Here is a 25042-nt window from a genome sequence, read left to right as displayed (position 1 = left end):
ATATCATTAAATATGATGAATGGAAGGTACGTGAAGTCCGAAAATGTATTTCATAGTTGAAAATATATGTTTTTGTCTATATATCCGAATTTTAATGCATTTTATTCAAATTTTGTAGGATTTCTAATGGAATCGTATTGGCGTCGTTTGAATTTAAAAAATCGTAGCGACTACGATAAAATCGTAGAAGTTGGCATCTCTGGTGGTATGGGACAATAAGTTTATTATTGCATCAATAGGATGCTAAAGTGAGTGTGTATGCCCCCATACATATAATATAAGCTAAAATATTGTCCAAATGTGTGACATTGTGTCTTTATAAAATATCTTGTAAGTGCCGTTAGGATCAGATTGGATGTTGGAGTGATTTATACTAATTCTGCATGAAACATGATTCGTTGTGACTTTTGTACAAATCATTTTATTTGTCTTCACTAAGTTTGATTACATCAAGAAAATTACGCATCATAAAATCAGGTCTTACCTTCTTGTTCAGTTCAACACTAATTGCATTGGCTTCTTTGAGGAATATTGCACTGCCCCATAAGTCATCCTGTCAACAGAACAAGGTGTTATGTGGGATTTCCTTCATGCCACTACCTCTTCAAAAGGACTCTCAGAATATATTAGTGGGACAAAACATGCAAACTTTCTATTTGTAATCACAATTTCTTTTGCAACTGAAACATATATAGCATTCTTTGAACATTTCTTAAATCACATTTAGAAGGAAAGGGCTTAAATAAGGTAGTTTCAAGACACAAAGTCTTAACATCCTCAGCCAAGTCTTGGAGTTGTGTTATAACATTCATGCCAGTTCTTGGTAAACTTTGCTGTACACTGCTATCTCACACACAATTTTGGTGAAACACTAAGGACTGATGGCTGCCTTGTTTCAGGAACAGATGCTGATGTTTCCTCACCCTGAGTGATGTGAACTGATGATACTTCCATTTCCGGAAACCCCAAGCAGCCAAATCTCTCTCTCGATTGGTCCACTTACATTCTGAGGAGAGACATAACACACATGCGTATACCACACGACACATTTAGGGAAAAGACTTTCTCAGCAAAGTACTGATTCTAGCACTTTTGACAGGTTTAATCCCATCCGGGATTCGATCCCAAACTTTCAGAGAATGGCACCTAATCACCATGTTGTATGTCAATCTGTTTACACAAAACAGTTTTGAAACTTTGCTGAGGGCTATCTATGCTTAATGACCACCATGATGATACACAGGGGGCACTAACACAGATATTACTTGGAATACCATCCAAACATGGGTCCTGACTAAATCTTTAAACATTTGAAAATGTTGATTTGTTAGACTTAATCAAAAATCTAATGTTTCTGCCAAAGTCTGGAAAAAACATTGACAATCTAATATATACTAGACAAAAATAGTTAGGGATATTTGTAAACTCTGAAATTATGAATAATGATGTATTTATTCATTAACACACTGATAAATATCAGTCATAAAAATACCAATATCCCTAATTTATTTTGTCTTGTACAGTACATGTAAACATTGATTGTACCTTCCGGTTCTTCATCCTCGAAGAAGTCATCCGTGACACAGCTGGACATCATGGAGTGTCTTTCCACCTGCTCCTGCAGTGACTGAATACGAAACTCGTAGTCCTGCAACATAACGATAGTTTACTAGTTTACATCTCCATGCTCTTGATTAAAGCTACATTTAGTGATATTTACATTGCCAGTTTGTTGTTCAAAGTCATACATCAACGTTTCCACTAGATGCCAGCAGATAATAATTGAGTGCCACACTAATCTATCTGAACCAGACAATCCTGTGATTGACTATGTGAACATCAATCAATTGGGACGCAATGGCATGCCATCAATCGAGTCACCAAACCTGATCTGTTTCGTCACCTCTAATAGAAGCATAGGTTACTGATATTCAGTTCCAATCAGTTGTCACTGGTCTTTCATGCATCACATTAATATGACGCACAAATGCATCATTGCTCTTTCTCTAGCATCTGTAACCCTTCAAGGGACTACTGATGGATCTTGGCTCGTCTCTTTCCTCAATGAATAAGGAACAGTTTCTGGGCAGCCAAAAAGACAAATCAGCCCAAGCTATGGATTAACTTTTCATTTCTTCACACACTACTGATGAACTTTGCATCTCAACCCAACCCTCTCCATCCCAGCATTTTCACACTGGGTAACAGTTGAATGGTCAACCAACATTCACCATCAAAACCTTCCCTCTCCATTCTTACTCCTAACCTGTCTGCAGAATCACAGTACCACTGAACATGTGCCAACTGGCGTACCTTTCTCTGCTGCTCAAACAGTATGTCTGCTTCCTCCTTCTCCTTCCGATACTGCTCCTCCAGGTTCAATAACCTAGCAACAGACATCACAGATATATCACTCCATGCATACCATCACAATTTATCACAACAAGAATAACTTCACACACACAGGCAATCAAACTCAGGTTTTCCATGTGACAAGAAAATGCTTTAACCACTTGGCTACCTCACTTCCCTGCAATCAGGAGTGAAAACAGTGCCTTTGGCAACACAACGTCAACCATTTGGCTACCCATTAAGGTTGTGACAAAAGTATTTGCTCCCCAAACTAAAAGCTCCAATGACAGCGGACTGACCTTTGCTCCATCTCCTTCCTGAGGTCAATACCCTGTTTCTCAAGCAGTTCCAGCTGAGCAAAACTCCAGTCCACCGGTTCAGCTACAACAAACATCACTCATGAGTGAGTGAATTTTATGCTGCTTTTAGCATTATTTTTGCAATATCTTGGTTGGGGACACCAGGCATGGGCTTTACATATTGCATTTGAGTCTAACCCGGGTGATCACTTGCCTTGTGGCAAGAGGCTTTTCAAAACTTTTTTGAACCCCTGCAACCTAGGCTGGCGGTTACGTGCTAGTTTCTAACCCGGCATATTTACATATAAGACTGACAAAAAGTAGGGATCATTTCTATATGCATCACTATGACTTCAGGTACACGTAATACTGAGAGTCTTTCAAATCACAAGTATGAGTGAATGGAAAGGGTTCTACAGGGCTTGTAGCAATATTTGAGTCGCGTTACAGATGCGGTAATGCAGGATACAATCCATGGCATCCAAGTTTACCATCTTTACAGTAATACGTACTTATAGGTACGTCAATGGACTCCGTCATCAGAGCACGACTCAGGCGAGCTGAAAACAAAATATGGTTACTGAGAATCATACAAGAGACTTCAACTCATATACTGTTCATGTATACATCCCGTCAGCGGAGTGAATCTTGTTAAATGCCACAGTTAGCAATATTGGTGCTATCGCTTACATATTCTCTTTTCATCAGAGGGAATTTCAGTATCTGTCATGACTTCTTTCATGGATCGTATTCATTTCACTAACATTCCACAATAATTACCAGTGCATGAAATAGCATGTGCCTGGCGGAAAAAATTGCTTGCTAGCTACATGGCCAGCTTACAACTTTATTTTATAGCTGTCCCTGTGCTCCAATACATTTTCTATGGTATGTATTTGACCATGTCAATGACTACGGGAAATATTTCGAAAATAATTTACAATCGTGGTAACTAGATAATGTCTGTATAGTTTGTGATCAACTTGCCCATTTATCAAACACTAAATGTGACTGGTCTAGAGAATGCTTTCAGCCAATGAATAATGTTGTTCTTTTCTGATGCCAGCGACACTAAATAATTAACAATGTCCACCAAGTCATGATTTTATTAAATTTGCTTTTATACATGTTTAAGTTTACCTCATTACAAATAACTTATTAACTACTTTCTTTTAACTCCAAATCTCAATTTCCTACTTTTAATACAGGGCTGCTTACATTTACCAGGGTCGGCAATATTTTTAGTTATCAGCCCTGTGGGCTTCCTGTCTTTTTGTAGGAGTTTCATACACTGTAATTACACTAGATGTTGTCAGATTAGAAGCCAATCAAAAGCCTACTGATTGTTTGGGAAACAATTCTGACAAACTACAGGTATCAGAACCATTACACAAAACCACAAGGCTTTCATGTTACACAGCCATTTCTCCAAATCAAACAGTCCCTGGAAAGATATCCGCACACGATGCAGACCCATTTTTTTCCTTTCATGTTCACCTATCTGGTCTTGCAACTGATAGATGTTTGTTTAGAAGGTCTGCTTCAAGTGTATAAACCTCAGGAAAGCTTGTTTCCACTACTGCTGGAGTTATTGATTGAAAAATCAATCATCAGATTGATCTAGCTTGTTGACAGCATTTATGCATGAGCTCGAGAGACTAGTCAGCATTCATAACAATGGAAATATCGAATTTAAATTTAGTTTTTCTTATTGCTATGTTGGTTTTAAACAACCGATGCAATGTAAACAACATGCATGCATGCATGTCTCAATATCATCAATCGACCTGATCATAGTATGAATCTGTACCTGTGTGTTTCCACAATGCCATGATTGTGTTCCGTTATTACCCACATGAGTTTGGTGGCGGCATTTACGATTACAATTGATTATAATTGATTATCGATCAATTACTGAGTTGCAATTATTGAACTCCATATTCCCCACTAGTTCCCACCTTGTTGGGGGTGGTTGAAGCGGAAGACATGGTGCTTCCCAAGGATCACACGGGCTCCAGTCTTCAGGACAGTAGCTTCCATCACTTGTCTGCCATTCACATAGCACAACGCGTCATCAAATGGAACCAGCGTCACATTGTCTGCAGGAGAAAGTGTTGGGTCAGTCCCAAGCAGTTCACTTAAGGAAGGTTGTTGGACATTTATTCAAAGTCTATTCCCAAAAGTGCCAAAGGAGATGGTGTCTTCCAAATTACTAATCTTTCTGACATGAAGAAGAAGTGGGCTCTTTTGAACCTGTACTATAATTATTATTACTATAATTGCATTATTAATAATGCAATAAAAAATAGCAAATAAAAGAGAGAATTTTTTTCCACGTTGCTAATGTATGAAAAGTAAAAATAAAAAGATGAAAAAGGAGGGGAATGCCCACATCCTCTTTAGACTGATTATTTGTATTCAGCAAGTTTCGTACCTTCATTGTTTTCAAACAGACAATGTTCCTCTAGAATGTAGGTTCCATTCAGTTGAATGTCTTGTGGATTCTTTGCCTCTGCTCGACCAATTCTGGAAGATAAAACAGATTCATTTTATAACTGTAAGATTTGTTCATCTGAATTCATCTTCAGTGGGAGGTAAACATATTTGAAATATAGAATAAAGAATCAAATCTAGGTATTTCAGATGGTTTCCACATCCAGAGATTTACCTGTGACAACAATTTGGGCAGAGACGATGGAATTCAGAGTTTTACAAAACGATACAAAAATCTGTCACAAAATATCATCAACATATCTTCATTTATATTCCTCCCTCACCTGGTGGTCGCATCCTTTATGTAGTAGATGAGACACTCTGACATTAGAGGGTCTTCATTCAGATTGACAAGATGGGGGGTCTGGAAGAAGGAAGGGAGATTATAATACCAGTATCACAACAAGTGCCCTAAACAACCCACAACCTAAGGCCAACAGTATCACTGTGTAATTAGACACTAAACCAGGGTACATAGATACACACCATTCACAAAACCCTTCCTTGGTTAAGAAATGCCCAGCACACAATCCATTTAGATGTCTGAATGAGGATGAGTGGGATTTAGTTTGATAATGTGATAAATGTTATCAGAGGTGGTTTTTTCCTATAAAAAAACCAAGCAATGTTTATTCATCTCTGATGGTAAGAAATGCAACATGGGATCATTGACACACCTAACCAGTGGTCATCAGCAACCCAAAACTTTAGATTAGCTTGTTTCTTGTTTGAGGCCAGACTCAAATCCTGCAATATCCTAGTTTAATGGCAACAGCCTGTGTTCTTTGAGGCCTGACTCGGCAATATCCTAGTTTAATGACAACAGCCTGTGTTGTTTGATGCCAGACTCGGCAATATGCTAGTTTAATGGCAACGGCCTGTGTTGTTTGAGGCCAGACTTGGCAATATCCTAGTTTAATGGTAACAGCCTCTGCAATATCCTAGTTTAATGGAAACAGCCTCTGCAATATCCTAGTTTAATGGCAAATAGCCTGTGTTGTTTGAGGCCAGACTTGGCAATATCCTAGTTTAATGGCAACAGTGTGTGTTGTTTGAGGCCAGACTGACCAATATCCTAGTTTAATGACAACAACCTGTGAATAACTATGTATGGACAAATAACCCTAGTGACTGATCTATCAAATGGGGATACGATGCCAGGCACCAGCCTGACCACACATTTTTGGTAGCCATCAATTCCAACCCAAATCTTCAAGGGATACCAAAATTAGAAGCATCAACATTTTACAGAGACTGTCATTTTGGGTCCATTTCATGACTGGTGAACAACACACAAAGAAGACTTCATAAACATAAAAGCTAAAACAGATCAATTTTCGGTCTGCTCACCTTTTTGGGAGAAAACACCCCAATAGTTCCTCCATCTTCCTTAAGAGCCACACCCATCTCAGCTAGTACAGCCTCTCTGTAGTAGAAGAACAGAACGTATGTTGCTTGTTACTTCACCTGGCAGAACTGCACACAGATATCCTGATAATACTCTGCCCAACATTTTCTGAAAAATGCTGGCTCAAAACATTGCCCACTTGAAAAATGTTGTCTTTCATGATCAAATATATCAAATAAATCCTTCTTTAACTGGGCTGAAGAGAACTATAAACACACTTTCAATTCTTTCTCTGAAGTGAGATTTTAAGAACTGTTTGTCCCACATCAGTTTTTTTTCCCCTTCATTTATTGCAAGCAATCCCGAAACAACTTCTCACCTTTCTTTGCGAATGGCCTCTGTTTTACGGAGTTTTTCTTCCCACGATTCATTCAGTTCAGCAATGAGTTTCTCCGACATCTGGAGTCTTTCCATTGCATCTTCCCCTCCGTCAATAGTAACAGAGTTCTTCCGAGACCGCAAGGCCTTCACATGCTCGGACATGCTTCCATTACCTACATGGAGACACAGAATTAAAGTGCAAGGAGAGTGCCCTATATTCTGTATCCAAGCCACTGAAAAGCATTAAATATTTTATCTTCCTCTTATATTAACTCATAGGAAGGTTAAAGGGAGAATCAGTTTTACCGTTTATTAAGAAAAACATTTCTAAAAGTTCTAAAATTCTTAATTTCTAAAATGTTCTACCACATATTTTCAAGTACACATTTCTATTTTGTCCTCATCAATCTATGTTACTATCATGCAATCATCTAATGTGAGCAAAGCTAAACATTAAGCTTCAGTTTTTAACAATTATTCATGCACATCCACATTGACGTCAACAATGAAAAAATTCTATATTCCATGAGACTTATGATCAAATGAAATAGCTGTAAAACTGCTGATGCAGAAACAAGCAATGTTCAGTCAAAGAACATATTTGTTCCGCTTATAAAGTATTGGCATGTTCAGACAAGGGGTTGTTTTACAGGGCAGCAGGAACAGAGGACAGAAGCTTCTGATGTCAACATGGTTATCCTTTTACATGTACACAGCAGTCTGATTTAAACAATGCTTCTTGCACAGGCCATTTCCAAAATGCTAGAGCTCAACTGCTAGAACTAAAGTATTAAATCACAGGCATCTCATATCAGCAGATCTAAGATAGTTGCAGTAAAACCTAATCATTACACCATTAATATGGAAATCCCCATTTAATGACATTAGAAATGTCCATCTATATTTAGACACATAACTATGTACACAACCCTAAGGATTAGCCAATTTAATGGTATTGCTTATCTATCAAATAGACCATGAAATATACCCAGTTTTGTCCATGCGAAAAGAAGTCAAGAAAATATGATAAGTCCAGATTATCAGTTTCTGAAAATGAGGAAAGTATCTGGGATCCTTTTTATAGCAACTGTTTTCATAGTATATGTTTATTTCAGAAACTAGATGTTATTCTGTCATATCACTGCCGTCACTGTCATGCAATGACTGATTACCTGTTAAACTGAAAGAAACAAGTGATCCATAACCTTTGATGTTAAGTGTATGTTTATACTGTTAATCTGGACAAATTCTCTTGGAATGTAACCATTCTGATTCACAGGGTTTTATTCTTTCACATGGAAGTATATCTGTACTGAGTGACAAAGAAAATAATTTGTTCTACTTTTCTGCAGGCAACTTAGACAAAGGTAATGGTGGTGGCATGTTTGTAGCAAATGAGTGGCTTGTTGCACAATGGAAAGCAACGGAGTGAAGTCCTCCACCTCTGGTGGTGATTTAGAGGGACAGGGGAACAGTATAATATGATGAGTTAAATGTTGAGACGACACTCTGTATCGTATTTTACATGTCACTAATTCAGAATGACGATCGTCTCCTGTACAGTGGAGGGTTTACTTCAATGTCAGATTAAACTGAAGAGGATGTATATAAAACACACTATCTTGTCAAGCCATCAATAGTTAATAAGCAAAATTCAGAGTCTTTAGATTTGATATACAAAGACCTTCCAAATGATTCAATATTGCACTTCTTAGCACTGCAGCTATTGATGATATGATCATCTCACCATAAACATATTTCGATAGGTAAAACTACCACTGCAGACAAGATTACTGTTTGGAAACAGACTGATTAAATTGGATAAATTGGGCACTGCAGCTTATCCTCAACGTTTTTGAATGCCCCTCCAGAGATGCCACACGAGATAGAGGACTTCAAAATCTTTTTGCCATGTGGGAAAGTGCTGTTTAGTGCAATTTACCCGTTGAAAACTTCACGGGATTGTCAGAATTTGAATCAACTGGGAAAAGAGAAGGCAAAAGTAAGAGTTTTAATATAGAAAAACTTTCATAAATTCACAAGAAGTCAAAGGCATCTGTCAGAAGTAAAATGTTAAAATTTACTGTGTTAAGAAATACTTACATCTGCATCACAAGATTGTTTATTTGTTGTTTAGTATCACACTCAGCCATATTCCAGCTATATGCCAGTGGTCTGTAAAGTAGTCTGGACCACACAATCCAGTGACAGACATTGTGTGTACTGACTGACACAATAGAGACTTGGCAACATGCATGAAGAACAAGTCTGACTACCAAATCCCATTTCTTGAATTTGGTGACAAGCATGAGTTGCTGACATCATTTATCACCCAAATCTTCCTGTTTCTGTATCAGTACTGATAATATTTTTCTAAGAAAACATGTAGTTGAAGTATGTCTTTTGTAAATGAAACCTTCAGGCAGGTATGATGCAAAGAAACTCTGATTCAGCTGATGTAACTCGGGGTAACTCTACCCACCTGCTTGAATCTCAATTCCCTCGCTAGCCAAGAGTTCTCTCAGCCTTGCTACCTCTTCCTTCAGTTCTCGGATCAACCGTGCATTCGGATCCTCGTTAACCACAGCCTTACACATAATCTGTTTAGCTCGATCAGCATATCTGGAGTAATGGAACATTGCAGAGTAAACATAAAGTATTTTCGGGGAGGATTATTTTTTGGGAGTAAACAAAACAAAAAACAACAAAAATGAAAAATTCAAAATCACCTATAAGCAGCACTTCAAAAAACCACTGTGATCTGTTTAACAAGTTTCATAAAGGTTTTTCAATTTTCAACTGGTCTGAGCTGTGCACTGGTAATGACCACTACCCTTATTTTCAATACAAACTCAAATTGTCAAGAAAACATAAAAAACCCTTAGTGGTTTGGGAGCTCTGCTATCAATAGGCACTGCCCTAGCTTTTCAATGTTAATAATAATAACTTTGTTCCCTTGTTTTTCCAACATTAGAGAAGCAGGGGCGGGGGAGGTGTGCAGGGATAAAAATAACTGACTAAAAGAATATCCTCTTTTGTAATTTTACGCAGATCTTCAACAGAATATATATACATGAAAAAACACTGGCCACATTGCAGACATATCATTTGAAAACAGATAACATGTATAAAATAATTCAATTCACACATAAAGTTTTTATTTTTCATATTAATTATAGTATTATCCAAGTTGACAAAAGGTCAGGTTTCCGATGGTTACCTTGACAACCAGAATCAATAGATTCCAAAGTAAACCTTTTTAGCTGACAGACAAAGTATTTCAAAGCAACTGAACATTGATTCTGTCTTGGTTAATGGCTACTGATGTTTACATGAAACTCACCTGAGTGTGCTGAGGGTTTCATCATAGTTGATGTCAGCTGGACTAAGAGCGGCCACCATGGCTGTTTTGGAGTTTCCACCTGGAACACAAATTAAGAACAAACTTGATGCTCATGCTCCCTAACAGGGGACTGATGAAATCGACTGAGACCCTGACTAAAAAGAGTATGAATATTCTCAAACGTCTATATGTGTTATTTCACTCATCAGTCATGATCACTGTTCCAAGATCACTGATTCATTCCTGGAATTATCCAAACGTACAGTACACTACACCATTTCAACACCTACTGGACCCTCATATTACTAGCAAAGATGGGTATAACACTACACCATTTCAATACCTACAGGACCCTGACATTACCAGCAAAGATGAGTATAACACCACACCATTTCAATACCTACGGGACCCTGATATTACCAACAAAGATGATGGATGGAGGTCCCTGGACCCCTGCTCTAATAAGTCAAGATAAACCCTTGTCTAATGCCCACTATCAGTGCCAATGTCGACAGGGCAAGAACCATGCAATCCAAATTGTTAACTGTTCTTACCCAAGTTCTCCCTCAGCAGCCATGTGAGGACAGAGTCTCTGTATGGGATGAAGTCACTCTTCTTTTTCTTCTTGCTGGCCTGATACAGATTCCACATGTACTCAGTCACATACATCAACAAAAGAATAACAAAATATCCCGCACATGCCATTTGCATTAGCTGACAGTTCGTTACATGTTTTCATGACACCATAAAAGAATGCCAAACATTGGCTTGGATATGGCAGAGGAGTCAGTTGACAGGAAAACAATACATTCATTTCACAGATCAAACTACAGAAACAAACTCTTGTGTCATGCTTTCAGCTGATTGATTTCACCCAATGATACATTTTGTTCAGAGTGAACAAGTTTAGTTTTCCTCCAATTTTAGCAAAATTACAGCAATATTACAGCAGAAGTCTTCTGTGTGAGTAGCAAACCCTTTAACCACTAGGAAACCCACACCCCTTAATTTGTTCTGAACACACAGTAGTTTATAGACGACTACATCAATTCATGCATATACATAAGAATAAAAGCACTGATTCTAAAACAAAGCAAAATACAGAGACAAAAGAAAAATAAGATCTGTCCAATAAGTTGAATGGAAAACAGACACCTTCCACAAATAACCAAGATATTTCACAGATTAATCTTCTTTAATCTTTTCAACACATTTGGGGTCATTACAGATCCCTTCATCAGGTGAACTGTTGTGTGGAAAAGATTAAAGAAGATTAATATGTCATATATGTCGGTCATCTATAACAAATTGTAAATGTCGCTAAAAGACATCTTTCACAAATTGACAAGATGCCTTCATATTCCCTGAACACCTTTTCCAAATATTGAAAGTCTCAACAGAAATATTATTGTGATTGTAAATTAACATTCCCTGTCAAAATGCTTGTCACACAAATTGTACCGACCAAGCCACAGGAGACAGATGCATCAATTTTGTGAAATAGAAATTATCACTGGAAAAGAATTGACCAATTTATTGACAACTTGCAGGTTTTGGTTGTTTGCCACAATAGGCAGCAATGTCACAGCGACCCCAAAACAATCAATAATTGTTGTTGGCAAGGATGACGTGGACTAGCTGACAGATCTATTCTATCTGGGTATAATCCGTTATCGTGATGAGGCCAGTATCACCAGTGCAGTATGGTAAACAATGGCACAACTATGACACTATTTGCTTCAGTAGAAATCCTTAAGGATCTCCAGTACATTAGAGAACAAACAGGAGTTGGCAATTACATCATGACATAATGGGGCAATATTAGAGGTATTGGCTGCCCTCCTGATTCAGGCCCTGAAGGCTATGTAGGGGATTTTTAATACAAGTCAAAAGTGGAATTTATCCAGCAAGGGATATTCGAAGATTGTTGGAAAGACAATTTGAGTCTGAAATGTTAACATGTCTTAGACTGGAAGTTCCATGTATCAACAAGTACTGGAACTAATCTGAAGTTTTCAACTGGTGTCCACACTGACTGGGTCAAATCCAGCAACATGAAGGCATCCTCTAAATGAAATGAAGAAAAAAACATAAAGACAATAACGATAAGAAACAAAGGCAATGTTGCATATCGAATCATCACTTACTGGAGCCACGCTCTGAAAACAAAGAGAAAACATTAGTTGCTTTCAACATGAGGAATGAGGACATGATCTGAATTTTTCCTCGAGCTACATGCAATACTGATCGCCACAAAGTTTCATTTTTATTCTGAACCACAAATATGTTTTAATAAGCCATCAAGTCTTGTTTACTATAAAACAATGTTTGTGAAACACTGCTCTCTGAAACGTTCAAGATATATGATACTGATCTGTAATTAATCATGCCAGGCAACAAAATCAACTCCAATGGCAGTTTTGCAGTGATGGAGTAAAACCTGGTATTCACAATGCGCAAATATGCAGTATACCTTCACAAACACAGAAACTCTGAAGTCTGTACCCAAGTGAAATGGCACACTACTCTGATAACAAACAAGTATATCTGAATGGCCTTACCACTTCCGCAAGGGCCGAGATGACCTTGCCCAAGGTGGTCAGGGACTTGTTGATGTTAGCTCCTTCCTTCAAGCGAGTTCCCTTTGCGCCTGTCGAGTCTGCTCTCTCACTTCCAGCCAAGTCAACTAGGGACACTTTGCTGACCTTAACAAATTTCATGGAAGGAATTTATATAACAACTTCAAGAAGCACACATGTAAGATAATTTTATCCCATTTAACCACAGGTGCAAATCTTATAAATATTCTGCACTATTGTGGTTATTTCCTTTGATTACAGAATACAATTGCATACTGTTTTGAGACAAACAAACTGGAAGTTATTGGTCGGAATCTGTGATCATCACTTGTTGATTCCCATGTTTTTCAGTACAACAACACACTATCATGTGAATGTTACTCTGTATTTGTAGTCCGTTTTTACGACAAGTGAGGTGAGTGAGTGAGTTTGGTTTTATGCTGCTTTTAGAAATATTCCAGCAATATCACAGCAGGGTGACACCAGGGCTGACTTGCACAAAGTGATCTTAGCGCTTCAATGATTGTAACTCCTATTCTTCAACATAAGACGTAGACAGTCGTAGCGCTAAGATTGCTTTGTGCAAGTGGGCCCAGAAATAGATGAATAGACGACAGGTAAAAGGGTAATGTGCAGCTCTGTGGTGTTGCGCACCTCTTCAGACTGGAAATCCTCATCAATTCCAGTCTGTCAAATGCAAGTGAGTCATTACAGTGAGTGAGTGAGTGTGAGGAGTTTCATTTTATGCCACTTTAGCAATATCCCAGCACAAATGGGCTTAATACACTGTAACCATGTGAGGAATCGAACCCAGGTTTTTGTCGTGATGAGCGAATTTATAAGGCAACTCCACTACCCCTTAGTGTTGATGCATGTAACCATGGCAGCCCACCTTCTCTCCAATCATGTTTGTAGTTGAGTCATATCTGCGCTGTGAGAAGATGATGGTGAAGACAGCGTGAGATCTGCTGCTGGTCTCGTTCATGTTGGTTGCAGCCACAGTTCTGAAATGATTCAAACAGTCTGACTAATTTTCCATTCAGAAACCTGATGATGGTACACAATCAATCATGGGAAGGCGGTCCTCTCAGATCAGTTTCATCCTATCCTCATCAACATACTTAACCTCATACTTCCCTGTATTACTATACAAAGTTTTACCTCAATGACTTTATCAGAGCAGCTTACCTCAAAATTCAGGAGAGTTCACTTTATATATTGCCACACAAGTTAATTGTACAGATTGCCACACAAGTTAAATCTACATATTGCCACAAACGTTGACTGTGAAAAACTGCTACATAAATTGATTTCACATATTCTTACAAGTTAAATTTACATTTTGTCACACAAGTTGAATTTAAATTTTGCTATGCAAATTGAATTTATACATTGCCACACAAGTTCAACTTACATTTCGCCCAAAGATGCACCTTTATCCAGTTAAGCTAATTTACATATTGCAACAAGAGTTAGAAGTACAGATGACTATACATTTTTCCATGTGAGTTGATACTTTGTATCATTGTACCTTGCTTTGTTTCCCTCATCAATGAGGTTCTTGATGTCCTCAAAGGACTGGACAGCTAATTTCGAGAGATCCTCCACATAAGGTCCCAGCAATGGATGTTCCCTGACTCGTAGCGCATTCTTGTTGCTTGGATTCAGGAGATCTCGCACACGCTCACAGTAGATTTCCATGTAACTCACCTACACAAAAAAAACCACAAAATTTAGATCACCATCAAAACAATAGCATGCTGCCACAACATTGATCAAGATGTATCAAAATAGTACTAACAATATTTTTGAGAGCATCAACATAATTGAACTATTTCAGAATTGGTATAGAAATTCAACATATTTCACAATTGAAAATTTCAAATTTCAAGAGAAATATTGCATCTGTTCAGAAGCATTTTCATAATTGTTGCAATCTGATCTTTTGACTTAAATTATCGAATACATTAGTTATGTTAATAAAACAAACTTCAAAATCAAAGAATTTTTTGTAAGAACAGTCTTAACCCCGCAACAAAATAGGTATTGTATCATACAATATCAACGATCAAACCCTTGTACGTCTAAAAGATCTAAGAAAAGAATGTGGTTATTTCTTAACAGTTTGAACACTTCCTGTTTGCATGGAGAGCACTATCTTTTCCTTGTACGTCTATAAGATCTAAGAAAAGTATGTGGTTATTTCTAAACAGTTTGAACACTTCCTGTTTGCATGGAGAGCAATATCTTTTCAAAGTCTTCCTCAAAGACAAAAACAACTACTTCTCATTATGAAATAAGTTTCTGTCTTTCCAAATTGAAAACAAGGAAAACACTGCAAAACAAAAAATTAATTTGAATTGCTGTTACAGACTTATAGAAGGCGAGTCCTGCCCGAGGGTCCTCTGACAATTCTTTCCAGAGTGCTGACAGTTTATCTTTGAAATGACTCAAAGGTCAGATTCCTAAATTATCATCCTAAACTATTCTTCATACTTTCAATTATAAATCATAATAACTTGTGTCTTGAGTATAAAATGTTCAGCTACTCCACTGCATTGCCAGTGAATAGTGGTGTCATTTGATTATGTTGCCATGGTAACCAGTGACATCACAATGACCTGAAAAGTATTGTAAAGCTATTTTGCATCAGTTGAAAAAAAAAAACCCAAATTATTCATTTCAACATTATTGTTTATTCATTAAAACAGTCATATCCATAACCTCATATCATATGTATTAAGCTGAATCTTTGGAAAATATTCAATGTTCAAGTTTGCCTTGCAATATTGATGGAAAGGTTTAAAATACCGTACTCATTCACCTAAATCTGACTTGCTTTCACCAACTGGTACATATGCACTCACACGCACAAACATGCACACACTCATGCACGAACACTCGCAGAAACGAATGAGGGAACATGTGAAAGTACAAGTGTTCCTTTATTCTTTACCAGGTATCTTCAAAGGACATGTTTTGCACTGTCTGTGAAATAGTAGAAATAATTAAAAGGAAACTTGCACATCTATGTGTTCCCCTTTTCTTTTCTATGGGCATATAATGTAACAACAAATGAAACTGGTGAGGAAGCCAATAAACATGGGGAGTAGGTTGTAATAACAAACTGATTGGGTGTTTTATAGATTCTATTCTGTGATTAATTCTTCATAGGCTGATGGTATGTAGTATCCTTGGTCTCTGTTGATCAAAGGTTTGTGATAGTGGATTTTGATGGGTTCCAATAATGTTCCTTTCGTGGTTTGGTTTATTGGATTTTCATGTTGTCAAACTTGCTTTGATGGTGATCGGAGAGAGCTGACTTGCTGTCTGCATTGGATGTGGAGGTCTTCTATGAGGATATCAGTTGGGTGGGAGGTTTTGCTCATACAGGAGTCACCACACATTCACAATTAATCTTGTAGATCAATCCTTTGTGGGTTTGCTTTTTGGAAGGCAGGTTATGGCCATTGCCTTGGAGGATGGTCCTGAGAGTTATCTTAGCTTGATAACACTGAAAGAACCTACTTTGAAATGTCGCTCTATGCAATAAATACGAAGTTGTTATCCATAAAGTTTTGTTTCAAAAACTGATATGGTATCAAGAAGTGGTTCTCGTTATTTTTTTTGTGAATAGTTTTACACTGGGTAACATGTCTTATAAGGGTAGTAGAAAAAGTACCGAAATGTTGAATTAGAAAGTAAAATCTTTAACTAAATTCTGGTGTTGATGCTACAGCTCCACACAAAAAAACACTGTATTTAATGTTTTCAAAAGCAGCTCATCCATCAACAGTTCAATAAAATCTGTTTTCTTTCCCTCAAACTTGCATAATGCCTGAATTCAACCCTGCAATTATCTGCTTCATTTAGTCCTTTCAAAACACGCTGTTTAAAGGTCAAGTGGTTCAAGGTAAATATTTCTGTAAGCACAAGCTCCCGCCTCCACAGTTCTAAACCAATCTCCAACCCGCAAGCAAAGCAAAAGCTCTTCACTAACGAGGGTACAATGTAGCAGGTGAGATTATTGATTTTTTCCCTTGAACAGTGACTGGGTTGCAGTGATGGACAGGTCCATCAAGCATCTCGTACAGCGTCATTACAGCTATATATGGTCCAGAAGCCAGGCCAAGCCAACAATCTGCCTTGTCTGACGCAAATCTCAGCGGCAATGACGACAAAACGTCGTTGTCTGCATGAACAGTCTCTCATTTTCATCTTGCAATGAAATTGATTGGTAAGAATATCGAGGTGTTCCAAAATCTTATTATTGGACACTTGGAGAACAGGGTATTTTGTAAGCTGCTAGTAATCACATTGCTGGTAGCGTTACCATGGAATCCAATTTATCAGTTTAAATCCCTTCATTTGCTGATGCAGTACTTGGATGTAAGCCATAGTTTGGAGGTGTAATTAGGCATATGCTATTAACAGTAGATAAATGTTCACACGTCTGCTCGTACAAAGTGTCAAATTTGCTGTATTGATCAGAATAACAAAAGTTGTTTAATCAGCGCAGAAATAACACATGCTTCCTTTTTGGGCAACACATCCTGGCTGAAATCATGATCTTTGTATTGGTGCTGCTTTAATGATTTACTGATCAACATATCCTGTCTTGTAGATCACTAATGTATATGGAAAGACATACTTCTGTTTGAATTAAGTTCTATCTGAAAGCAATTGTCAACACCAGGTAATCTTCACAGTCTTCAAACAAACAATTTGGTTCATAACAATTTAAAGCCTCAGAAATCCATTTTCATTACACAAGTCTGCAACAAATGTACTGAGCATCCACTGACAAAAGTGCTAAAGCATGTAATTGTATAAATGTTCAAACTGGCCTGTGCTAATTTCGGTTTGCTTCTTTTTTAGACACTTCACAGTTTGCAATTAAATATTCACAAAATTATTTTTGAAATATTTCCTCTTGAATTCATCTTTTTGAAGATTCATGAAGACTATAAACTGTTTTGAGTGGAATTGCAGGAGCAGGCATGGGTCATAAATAGGATTGACAAGAATGTCAAAGCTTCTCGAACAATAACCTTCTTGGATATCTACAATAATAGCATCACTGATAATGAAAATGACCATTATCAGTATGATCAAAGCTTATCAATGCCTGTGCTGTATAGCCCATTCACCATGCATCTCTTCAACCTTGAGAGGGTTCATTTGGCTGAAATAAGAAGTTATTTTGGGCATACATCCTTTAAGCCAAGATACTGACAACTCAGCAGATTAACGATTTTGTGAGGCAAGTAACGAACAAATCAATAAACATTCCGATGAGTGGCGCCCTCTGGTGACAGTATATTGATGGCCGTTATTTGGCATTTTGAGTCTCTACACAGAATGTCTTCGAAAATGGACACATTAGCACCCATAGCGCCAAAATGTTCAGTGCAGTGAAAATGAGCCATTAAATTTTAAATCAACTGAATGTTGTTTTGTATAAAAAAATATGACATTGGATCATGTTAGAAAATATCAAAAAGGATAACAAGCCATGAATCTGACTTATGTAAAGCTCTGTGGGAGCAGGTTACAACAAATTACCTGCGCAAAGCAATCAGTTTACATACAAACCATTTCTTTTGTGCACATTAAGGAATTTATTTATTTTAATCTTGGTTCTAATCCGCTATTTCAACACTGACAAAAAATGCCTTTTCTTTCCACAACACTGATTCCCATGTAAATCACTCCTAAATACCCTTTAATGATCATGTTGTCTCACTGCATAAAAAGATTCTTGGTAAGTGCTTTTTTTCCAACTGGATTCTAGTCATAATATGTAGTACATTTTATATTTAAATTCATTGAATTCATTACTTTACTGGCAGTGAGGCATCAAACCAGCCATGTGGGGTTCACTAAATTTTACAGATACACAATGGGTTTCAAAAGTCTAGTGCGGAATTGTGTGAAAGTGGGTAAGAAGCTAAGGCAGTATTGAAGACAGAATTGACTTGTGGATCTAAAATTCCTTTGACTGAGGTTGAAATCGAAAGAGTCAATATAGTTTCAAAATGCAGCTTGAGACAGAATTGGATTTTTAATCTGCTGACTCTCAAAAATAGAAATGAGAAAAAACCCTGAATTTTCAATAACTGTGGGTCTCTTGTTTATTCTTGTGATCATATAGAAGTAGAGTTTTGAACACCCAGACACATTCACTGTTGCTAATCTAAAATGCCTGAGTAAAATATAATAATTAATACTGTTGAAATTTTCAAAAATACAAAGCTAAGAGCAACGTTGTCATTTGGGCATTTCCACAAACCATCCAGTTTATATGAGATCTTGCAGTCTGCTTTAAATGTAAAAGGTTGAGTTTATGCAGCTTCTGGTAAGAGAAACTTGAGTAATTTTGCGTGTGCTATGAGTTAGACTGAAAACATATGACAGTATTTCATTGGGATATTTATAAATACTACCACGAGAGGAAAGGCCTTGGCACAACTTTGTCCTTTGTTTTTGCAACATCATGTTTACATCCAAGTAAAGTATGGGTGCTCGTCCTTTATCTATTCCATAGAATTTCCTTTGTCTGTGAATTCACCAGAACCTTTTCCCTGTGTCCGAATGTTTCTAAAATCGTCAAAAACATTGTTATATCTTGTAATTAGCAATAAGATATGGACATTCTGCAGAAATGCAATCTGCTCCCCTGTCCTTATTACTTATGGCAGATTGATAAGATACAGTCAAACATTGTTGTGTTAAAGTTCAAGGGACCTGCTTGAATACTTTAAGTTATCCATGGCTGGATGCAAAGAAAACTGTTCAATAAAGAAAGCCCCTGAAAGAAGCTAGCTTTTACTTCAGGACAACCGCAAGTTTGACACAACATTGTTTGACAGAACATAGACTTCCTGTCACAAGACTCACCTCCACTGAGAAGTGGACATCCTCACTCTCGCTCTTTCTGATCCGTTGGAATAAATCATCACAAAGCTGCAAATATAATTCCACACATTACTCTCCAAACAAATCACTTCAGTATGCTGGCAACACTGTATCTCACATAATACACTAAAAATGTGTCATCAATATTCATAAAAGCATAAAAATAATATTCAAAGATGTCAAGAAATCAGACAATAAAATTTCATTTCAATGCAGCATATTTATTTCAACATTAAAGGCCTTAAAGGAAGCTGCTATTGAAGGCATTTTTGTTTTGAACCTATTAATTAAGATTATTATGCAGGTATTACATCATTATATTCTGACATCAATACTAAATGACCTCGACCCACTAACCTGCGGAATGATCCCCTGTTGTCCTGGTTCATTCTTTCCCATCATGGTGTAGCTCTTTCCCGACCCAGTCTGGCCATATGCAAAGATACACACATTGTAACCTTCAAATGCATGGTCCAACATCTCCAGTCCAATATCCTCATACACTTTGCTCTGTGATGCAAACATCGGGTCATTTGGCTGAAACACATAAGAACATGGGTGAGTGAGCAATTTATTATTTTCTCGGTTTCCATAAAACTGTTTAAGACTTAATCTCAAAATGGGGGGATGGGCTTCATTCCTGGAGTACATTTCAAAATCCATTCCATATTTTTCTGCAAAACTTGGTAGATATATGTAGCAGAGCCCAAAGTGGTGCCTTTAGCTATTTAGAGGTTTTTGGGCTTTATTATTTTCTCGGTTTCCATGGAAAGGTTTTGGGCTTTGTCTCAAAATGGAGGGATGGGCTTGGTTTCCGGAGAACATCTCAAAAACTGTTCCATACTTTTCTGCAAAACTTCTGCAAAAACCTGTACGCAGCAAAAGGCACCACTTAAGGTTCTGAATGATATATCTACCAAGTTTTGCAGAAAAATTTTGAACAGTTTTTGAGTTCTGCTCCAGAAACAAAGCCCATCCCACCTTCAGACAACACCAACATGTTCCATGGAAAAACAAACAAAATAAAAATGCCAAATGTCTGTAAATAGCAAAAGGCACAACTATGGGTTGAGATTATTATATCTATTAAGTTTGGTAAAAAAAAGATTGAACAGTTTCTGAATTACGCTCTGGAAACAAAATGATTACGGACGGACAGACGGATGGACAGACTGACGAGGCGTTGACTATGTCCCCTGCATTACATGACTGGGGGGATAAAAATCACACTTGGCTTTTCCAAATCCAGAATGGATGGTTTGATGTTTGTTTTTCTGTTCTCACTTCTGAGACAAAGTCCGAATTGTTTCCATGGAAACTGAGAAACTAAGAAATCACAAAAACCTGTAAATAGCAAAAGGCACCCTTTCAGGTTCTAATTGATATATCTACCAAGTTTTGCAGAAAAATATAGTTTTTGAGTTCTGCTCCGGAAACGAAACACATCTCACACTTTTGAGACTATGTCTGAAACGTTTCCATGAAAACCTGAGAAAACAGTAAATCATAAAAACTTGTAAATAGCAAAAGGTACCACTTAAGTTTCTGATTGATATATATACTAAGTTTTGCAGTAAAATATTGAACAGTTTTTGAGTTCTGCTCCAGAAACAAAGCCCACCCCACCATCTGACTAACACCAACATGTTCCATGGAAATACAAAAAAAAATTAAAAATGCCCAAACTCTGTAAATAGAAAAAGGCAAAAACTATAGGTTGAGATTTTTATACCTATCAAGTTTGGTCTAAAAATATTGAACGGTTTCTGAGTTTTGCTCCGGAAACAAAATGATGGACGGACGGACGGACTGACAGACAGACAAGGCATAGACTATATCATATGCCCCCACATTATATGCTGGGGGATAAAAGCTTCTGAGCATAAACAATCAAATAATAATGCTCAGAAAGATGAAACACGCCATGTGATGAATAAATCAAAGCATAGTGGAGGAAGCCACAGTGAATACTGTGCACTCAGTAATCTTGTCCTATCTACATCAGGCTACTTGAAAGCCAGGTGATCAATACTTGTGTCTTACCATGTCTTGCAGTGCACGGAGCTGATGAGCAACATGGCTTTGTCTTGCAATTGTATAATAATAAGCAGGGGATAATAAGCAGGATTCTACAGGAAGCTTTACTTGTATATCAAATCAGTTTACCTCAGATATTATTGATTTTCCATTTCCAGCAGCAGAGATGATAATGTGTACACGGGATGAAGCTGTTGTGAGCAAGCTACATGTGTGGGCTATGATGTGTTGAACAATGATACTGTGAGGTCTAAATGAGCAGTGGTCAACAGCATGAGCAACAAATTATGAGAGAGCTAGGAGTAGGGTTTCCCTGTGTGACAGGTGATGTTTCAGAATGGACCAGATCAACAAGTGGTCAACAGTGTGAGCCATAAATTATGAGGATGACAGGAGTGGGGTTTTACAAAAGCGCTGTGAAACTGTGTAAGCGACAGGAGGCAGTTAAGACTGGACTATATCAACCAGAGATCAATAGTGTGAGCAACAAATTATAAGGGAGCTAGAAGACTGGTTTCTCTGACTGAGCACGGTGAAACTCTATCAGTGACAGGTGATACTTGAAACTTGACTATATCAACCAGAGGTCAATAGTGTGAGCAACAAATACTGAGGAAGCTTGATGTAGGGTTCAGTGACAAGACATCGAGACAGATAAAACTACAACTTGTCTTGACAAGATCAACCATGAACCAGTATGTAATGACTGAGTGTTTTTGAAGACTTAAATACAAATGTTTGGGTTTTTTAAAAGATTTTTCCCTGTATCAAATATAAAATATGATTTTAACACATCACTGACATAGTTTTTAAATTCAGCTGAGTGTTATGGTTCTCAAATTAAGTATTTTGTGACCAATAAACAACAAGACTGATCATTCAGTGAAGAGCTAGGAAAAGGTGTGTGAGCTTGTCATGGTATCTATATCGTTCTGCCATCAAGATAACCATTTCTTATTTCCAAGTCAACATTTACTAAAAACGCTATTACTGTTTCAGAATCAACTGCAGTTTGATGATTATTAAAAAATCTTATCAATCAAAGCAAAAACATATTCTCTTCTGATCTTTTGACATTTTTATGCGCAATGTCAAATCAACATGCATGAGTCAGATGGCTGTTTTGACGAGCTGTGTTCCCGGGGTTATGAATCACCCGAAAACAGCTGCACTGACATAGATGTCCTGAGGCCCCCATCATACACAGGAAGTGTGTGATTATGTGTAATAACACATCACTCAGACATACACACTTTGCACCCTCCCACACAGACTTCAAGCCGCAGTGTCACTGCTAGGTGTAACCACACTCCACGTATAATAAGAAGGCGGTTACATCAGCAGTCCAAATGTCATTACATACTTTACTTGCTCACCCCCTTCAAACAGAAATTCAAAATAAGACTCAACCATCAAATGTCAGTAGGACATCATATACCCAGTCAGCAATATTTCAACCATGTCACATTACAGCTTTATGAATGCAATCAAACTGTTCATCTGGATAGTATCATTTAATTTATCTGGATAAAGAATTTTTTCATAAATGTATCATTTCAAAGCGATGATGTTTCACTGAAAATTGGTAGACATTCATAATAGGATTTGGACAGACTAACAGGGGGCCCTGTTCTCCACAGTTATCTTAACAGTAAGGTGATCATGACTTTAGCTTGGTCTTGATAGTTGCAATGCTACTATTGATTTATGCAAGGGTCACACTATGAATGAGTCCAGACCAGACAAACAAGTGGTTGACAGAATGAACAGTTTCTATGCCACTGGGTCATGAGTGAGTGAGTGAGTGAGTGAGTGAGTGAGTGAGTGAGTGAGTGAGTGAGTGAGTGAGTGAGTGAGTGAGTGAGTGAGTGAGCGAGCGAGTTTACTTTCACTCCCCTCATAGTAATATTCCAGCAATATCACAGTGGGGGACACCAGAAATGAGCTTCACCTTGTACCCTTGAAATCAAACCTTTAATTTCAAGCAAACAAAAAATACCACCTGGGTACCCCACTGACCCTGATTTCCGGTGAACTCAAAGAGACGCAGCACTAATGATCATGAATAACGAACTGAATTTGAAAAGAGACATGGTTTGATTCAATGAACACTAGAATGAATTATAACAGCCAAAACTATTGAAATTCTTACATTTGTGTGTGACCAGTAGGAATAGTCAAAGTTGAAGCTCTTTGGCGACCCGTCCTTCTTGTCTTTAGGTGGGACGATGACTGCAAGAGACACACAGACAGTAGAAGTATATGGCTCTATAATCATTTATCACAACTCACCACCTCATGCTCCCTATAACAACACTTTCCTCCCTTTGAGAAAGTAAAAAAAAAGACAAAAAAACAAAAACAAATAAGAAAAATCAACTAGAACAATCATCTGACTTCAGGTACCTTGGTCAAAGACTCTTTCTGGAGTAAGTTTCTGTTTTACATAAGTGCTGAGGATACAGTAAATTTGGAAAATAATGTATACTGTATATCAACTTATGGTATAATGTATATTAAATGACAATGTAAATTACAAAGGGAAAAATATGTTAATCATCCAAGTTTACAATTCGTTTAGTTATGGCTGTTTGATCTTCGGAAAAACCCAATGACCAAATGGGCATCATCGGAGACAGGCATGCATCATTTTTCGACTTAAAGTTCCAAATAATGTTCCTTCTGTTGCCAAATTGATATCTATTAATTTCCTCAAGAAAAATGATGCCTTTAAAAATCACATAAAAGAAATGACAGCAACAATAAGAATCAAAGTTGCCTTTCTTGAAGATAACTATCACAAATTTTGTATAAACGACATTAGTTATTGGCGACAGATTTACCATTCACGGTTGTGACAAGAATAAGGAACTATAAAGGTGCAACAACACAAGGCCATCAAGAGGACATAACTCCTACCTGTAGTGTTTCCCTGCATACTAATAATGCACTCAGCATCCCTTGATGTTTCCCTCGAGTTGAAGGGGCGAACCCTCACGGCTACCTTGACTGATGACATGATGGCAGCTTAACTGTAACTAGAAAATGGAATAGATTAATTACATAAAACACACATAGAATTTGGCAATGCCTTCCCATTTAAAAAAAACGTCTTCCTCAGACTCACCACAAGAAGAGGACTCATAAGTGAGGGAGGGAGAGGGGGTTGACTCTGTTGTTACAAATAACAGAGTAATTAAGTACCAAGTAGTATGTATACTGTATACACACAGATTTGCAACAGTAGTCCGTCACACAGTCCCTGTACCACACTATTTTATCTTCTGTCTAG

At 37.5% G+C, this 25042-nt stretch overlaps 1 protein-coding gene across 18 annotated transcripts in view; it reads right to left on the bottom strand.

Moving 5' to 3' along the window:
* LOC137268011 (kinesin-like protein unc-104) overlaps nucleotides 1-25042 on the bottom strand; it is a 76612-nt gene that overhangs the window by 27992 nt on the left and 23578 nt on the right. For 16 of the 18 annotated variants that reach the window (XM_067802489.1, XM_067802481.1, XM_067802485.1 and 13 more), the window contains 22 exons: nucleotides 24670-24788; nucleotides 23903-23982; nucleotides 20071-20250; nucleotides 19696-19761; nucleotides 14327-14505; nucleotides 13688-13799; nucleotides 12778-12921; nucleotides 12364-12375; nucleotides 10771-10849; nucleotides 10217-10295; nucleotides 9356-9495; nucleotides 6872-7046; nucleotides 6495-6570; nucleotides 5429-5508; nucleotides 5086-5177; nucleotides 4610-4750; nucleotides 3164-3211; nucleotides 2652-2733; nucleotides 2314-2386; nucleotides 1546-1648; nucleotides 924-1006; nucleotides 485-553 (listed from right to left, as the gene is read on the bottom strand). In XM_067802489.1, the coding sequence (XP_067658590.1) occupies nucleotides 485-553; nucleotides 924-1006; nucleotides 1546-1648; nucleotides 2314-2386; nucleotides 2652-2733; nucleotides 3164-3211; nucleotides 4610-4750; nucleotides 5086-5177; nucleotides 5429-5508; nucleotides 6495-6570; nucleotides 6872-7046; nucleotides 9356-9495; nucleotides 10217-10295; nucleotides 10771-10849; nucleotides 12364-12375; nucleotides 12778-12921; nucleotides 13688-13799; nucleotides 14327-14505; nucleotides 19696-19761; nucleotides 20071-20250; nucleotides 23903-23982; nucleotides 24670-24769 (2193 nt within the window). In that variant the 5' untranslated portion in view covers nucleotides 24770-24788. The remainder of the gene's footprint in view (nucleotides 1-484; nucleotides 554-923; nucleotides 1007-1545; nucleotides 1649-2313; nucleotides 2387-2651; nucleotides 2734-3163; nucleotides 3212-4609; nucleotides 4751-5085; nucleotides 5178-5428; nucleotides 5509-6494; nucleotides 6571-6871; nucleotides 7047-9355; nucleotides 9496-10216; nucleotides 10296-10770; nucleotides 10850-12363; nucleotides 12376-12777; nucleotides 12922-13687; nucleotides 13800-14326; nucleotides 14506-19695; nucleotides 19762-20070; nucleotides 20251-23902; nucleotides 23983-24669; nucleotides 24789-25042) is intronic. The other 2 variants (XM_067802483.1, XM_067802486.1) reach the window with 2 other exon arrangements.

This window comes from Haliotis asinina, chromosome 16, assembly GCF_037392515.1.
Source record: "Haliotis asinina isolate JCU_RB_2024 chromosome 16, JCU_Hal_asi_v2, whole genome shotgun sequence".
In the NCBI taxonomy this organism is placed as follows: domain Eukaryota; kingdom Metazoa; phylum Mollusca; class Gastropoda; order Lepetellida; family Haliotidae; genus Haliotis; species Haliotis asinina.
This window is presented reverse-complemented; position numbering and strand designations above follow the sequence as displayed.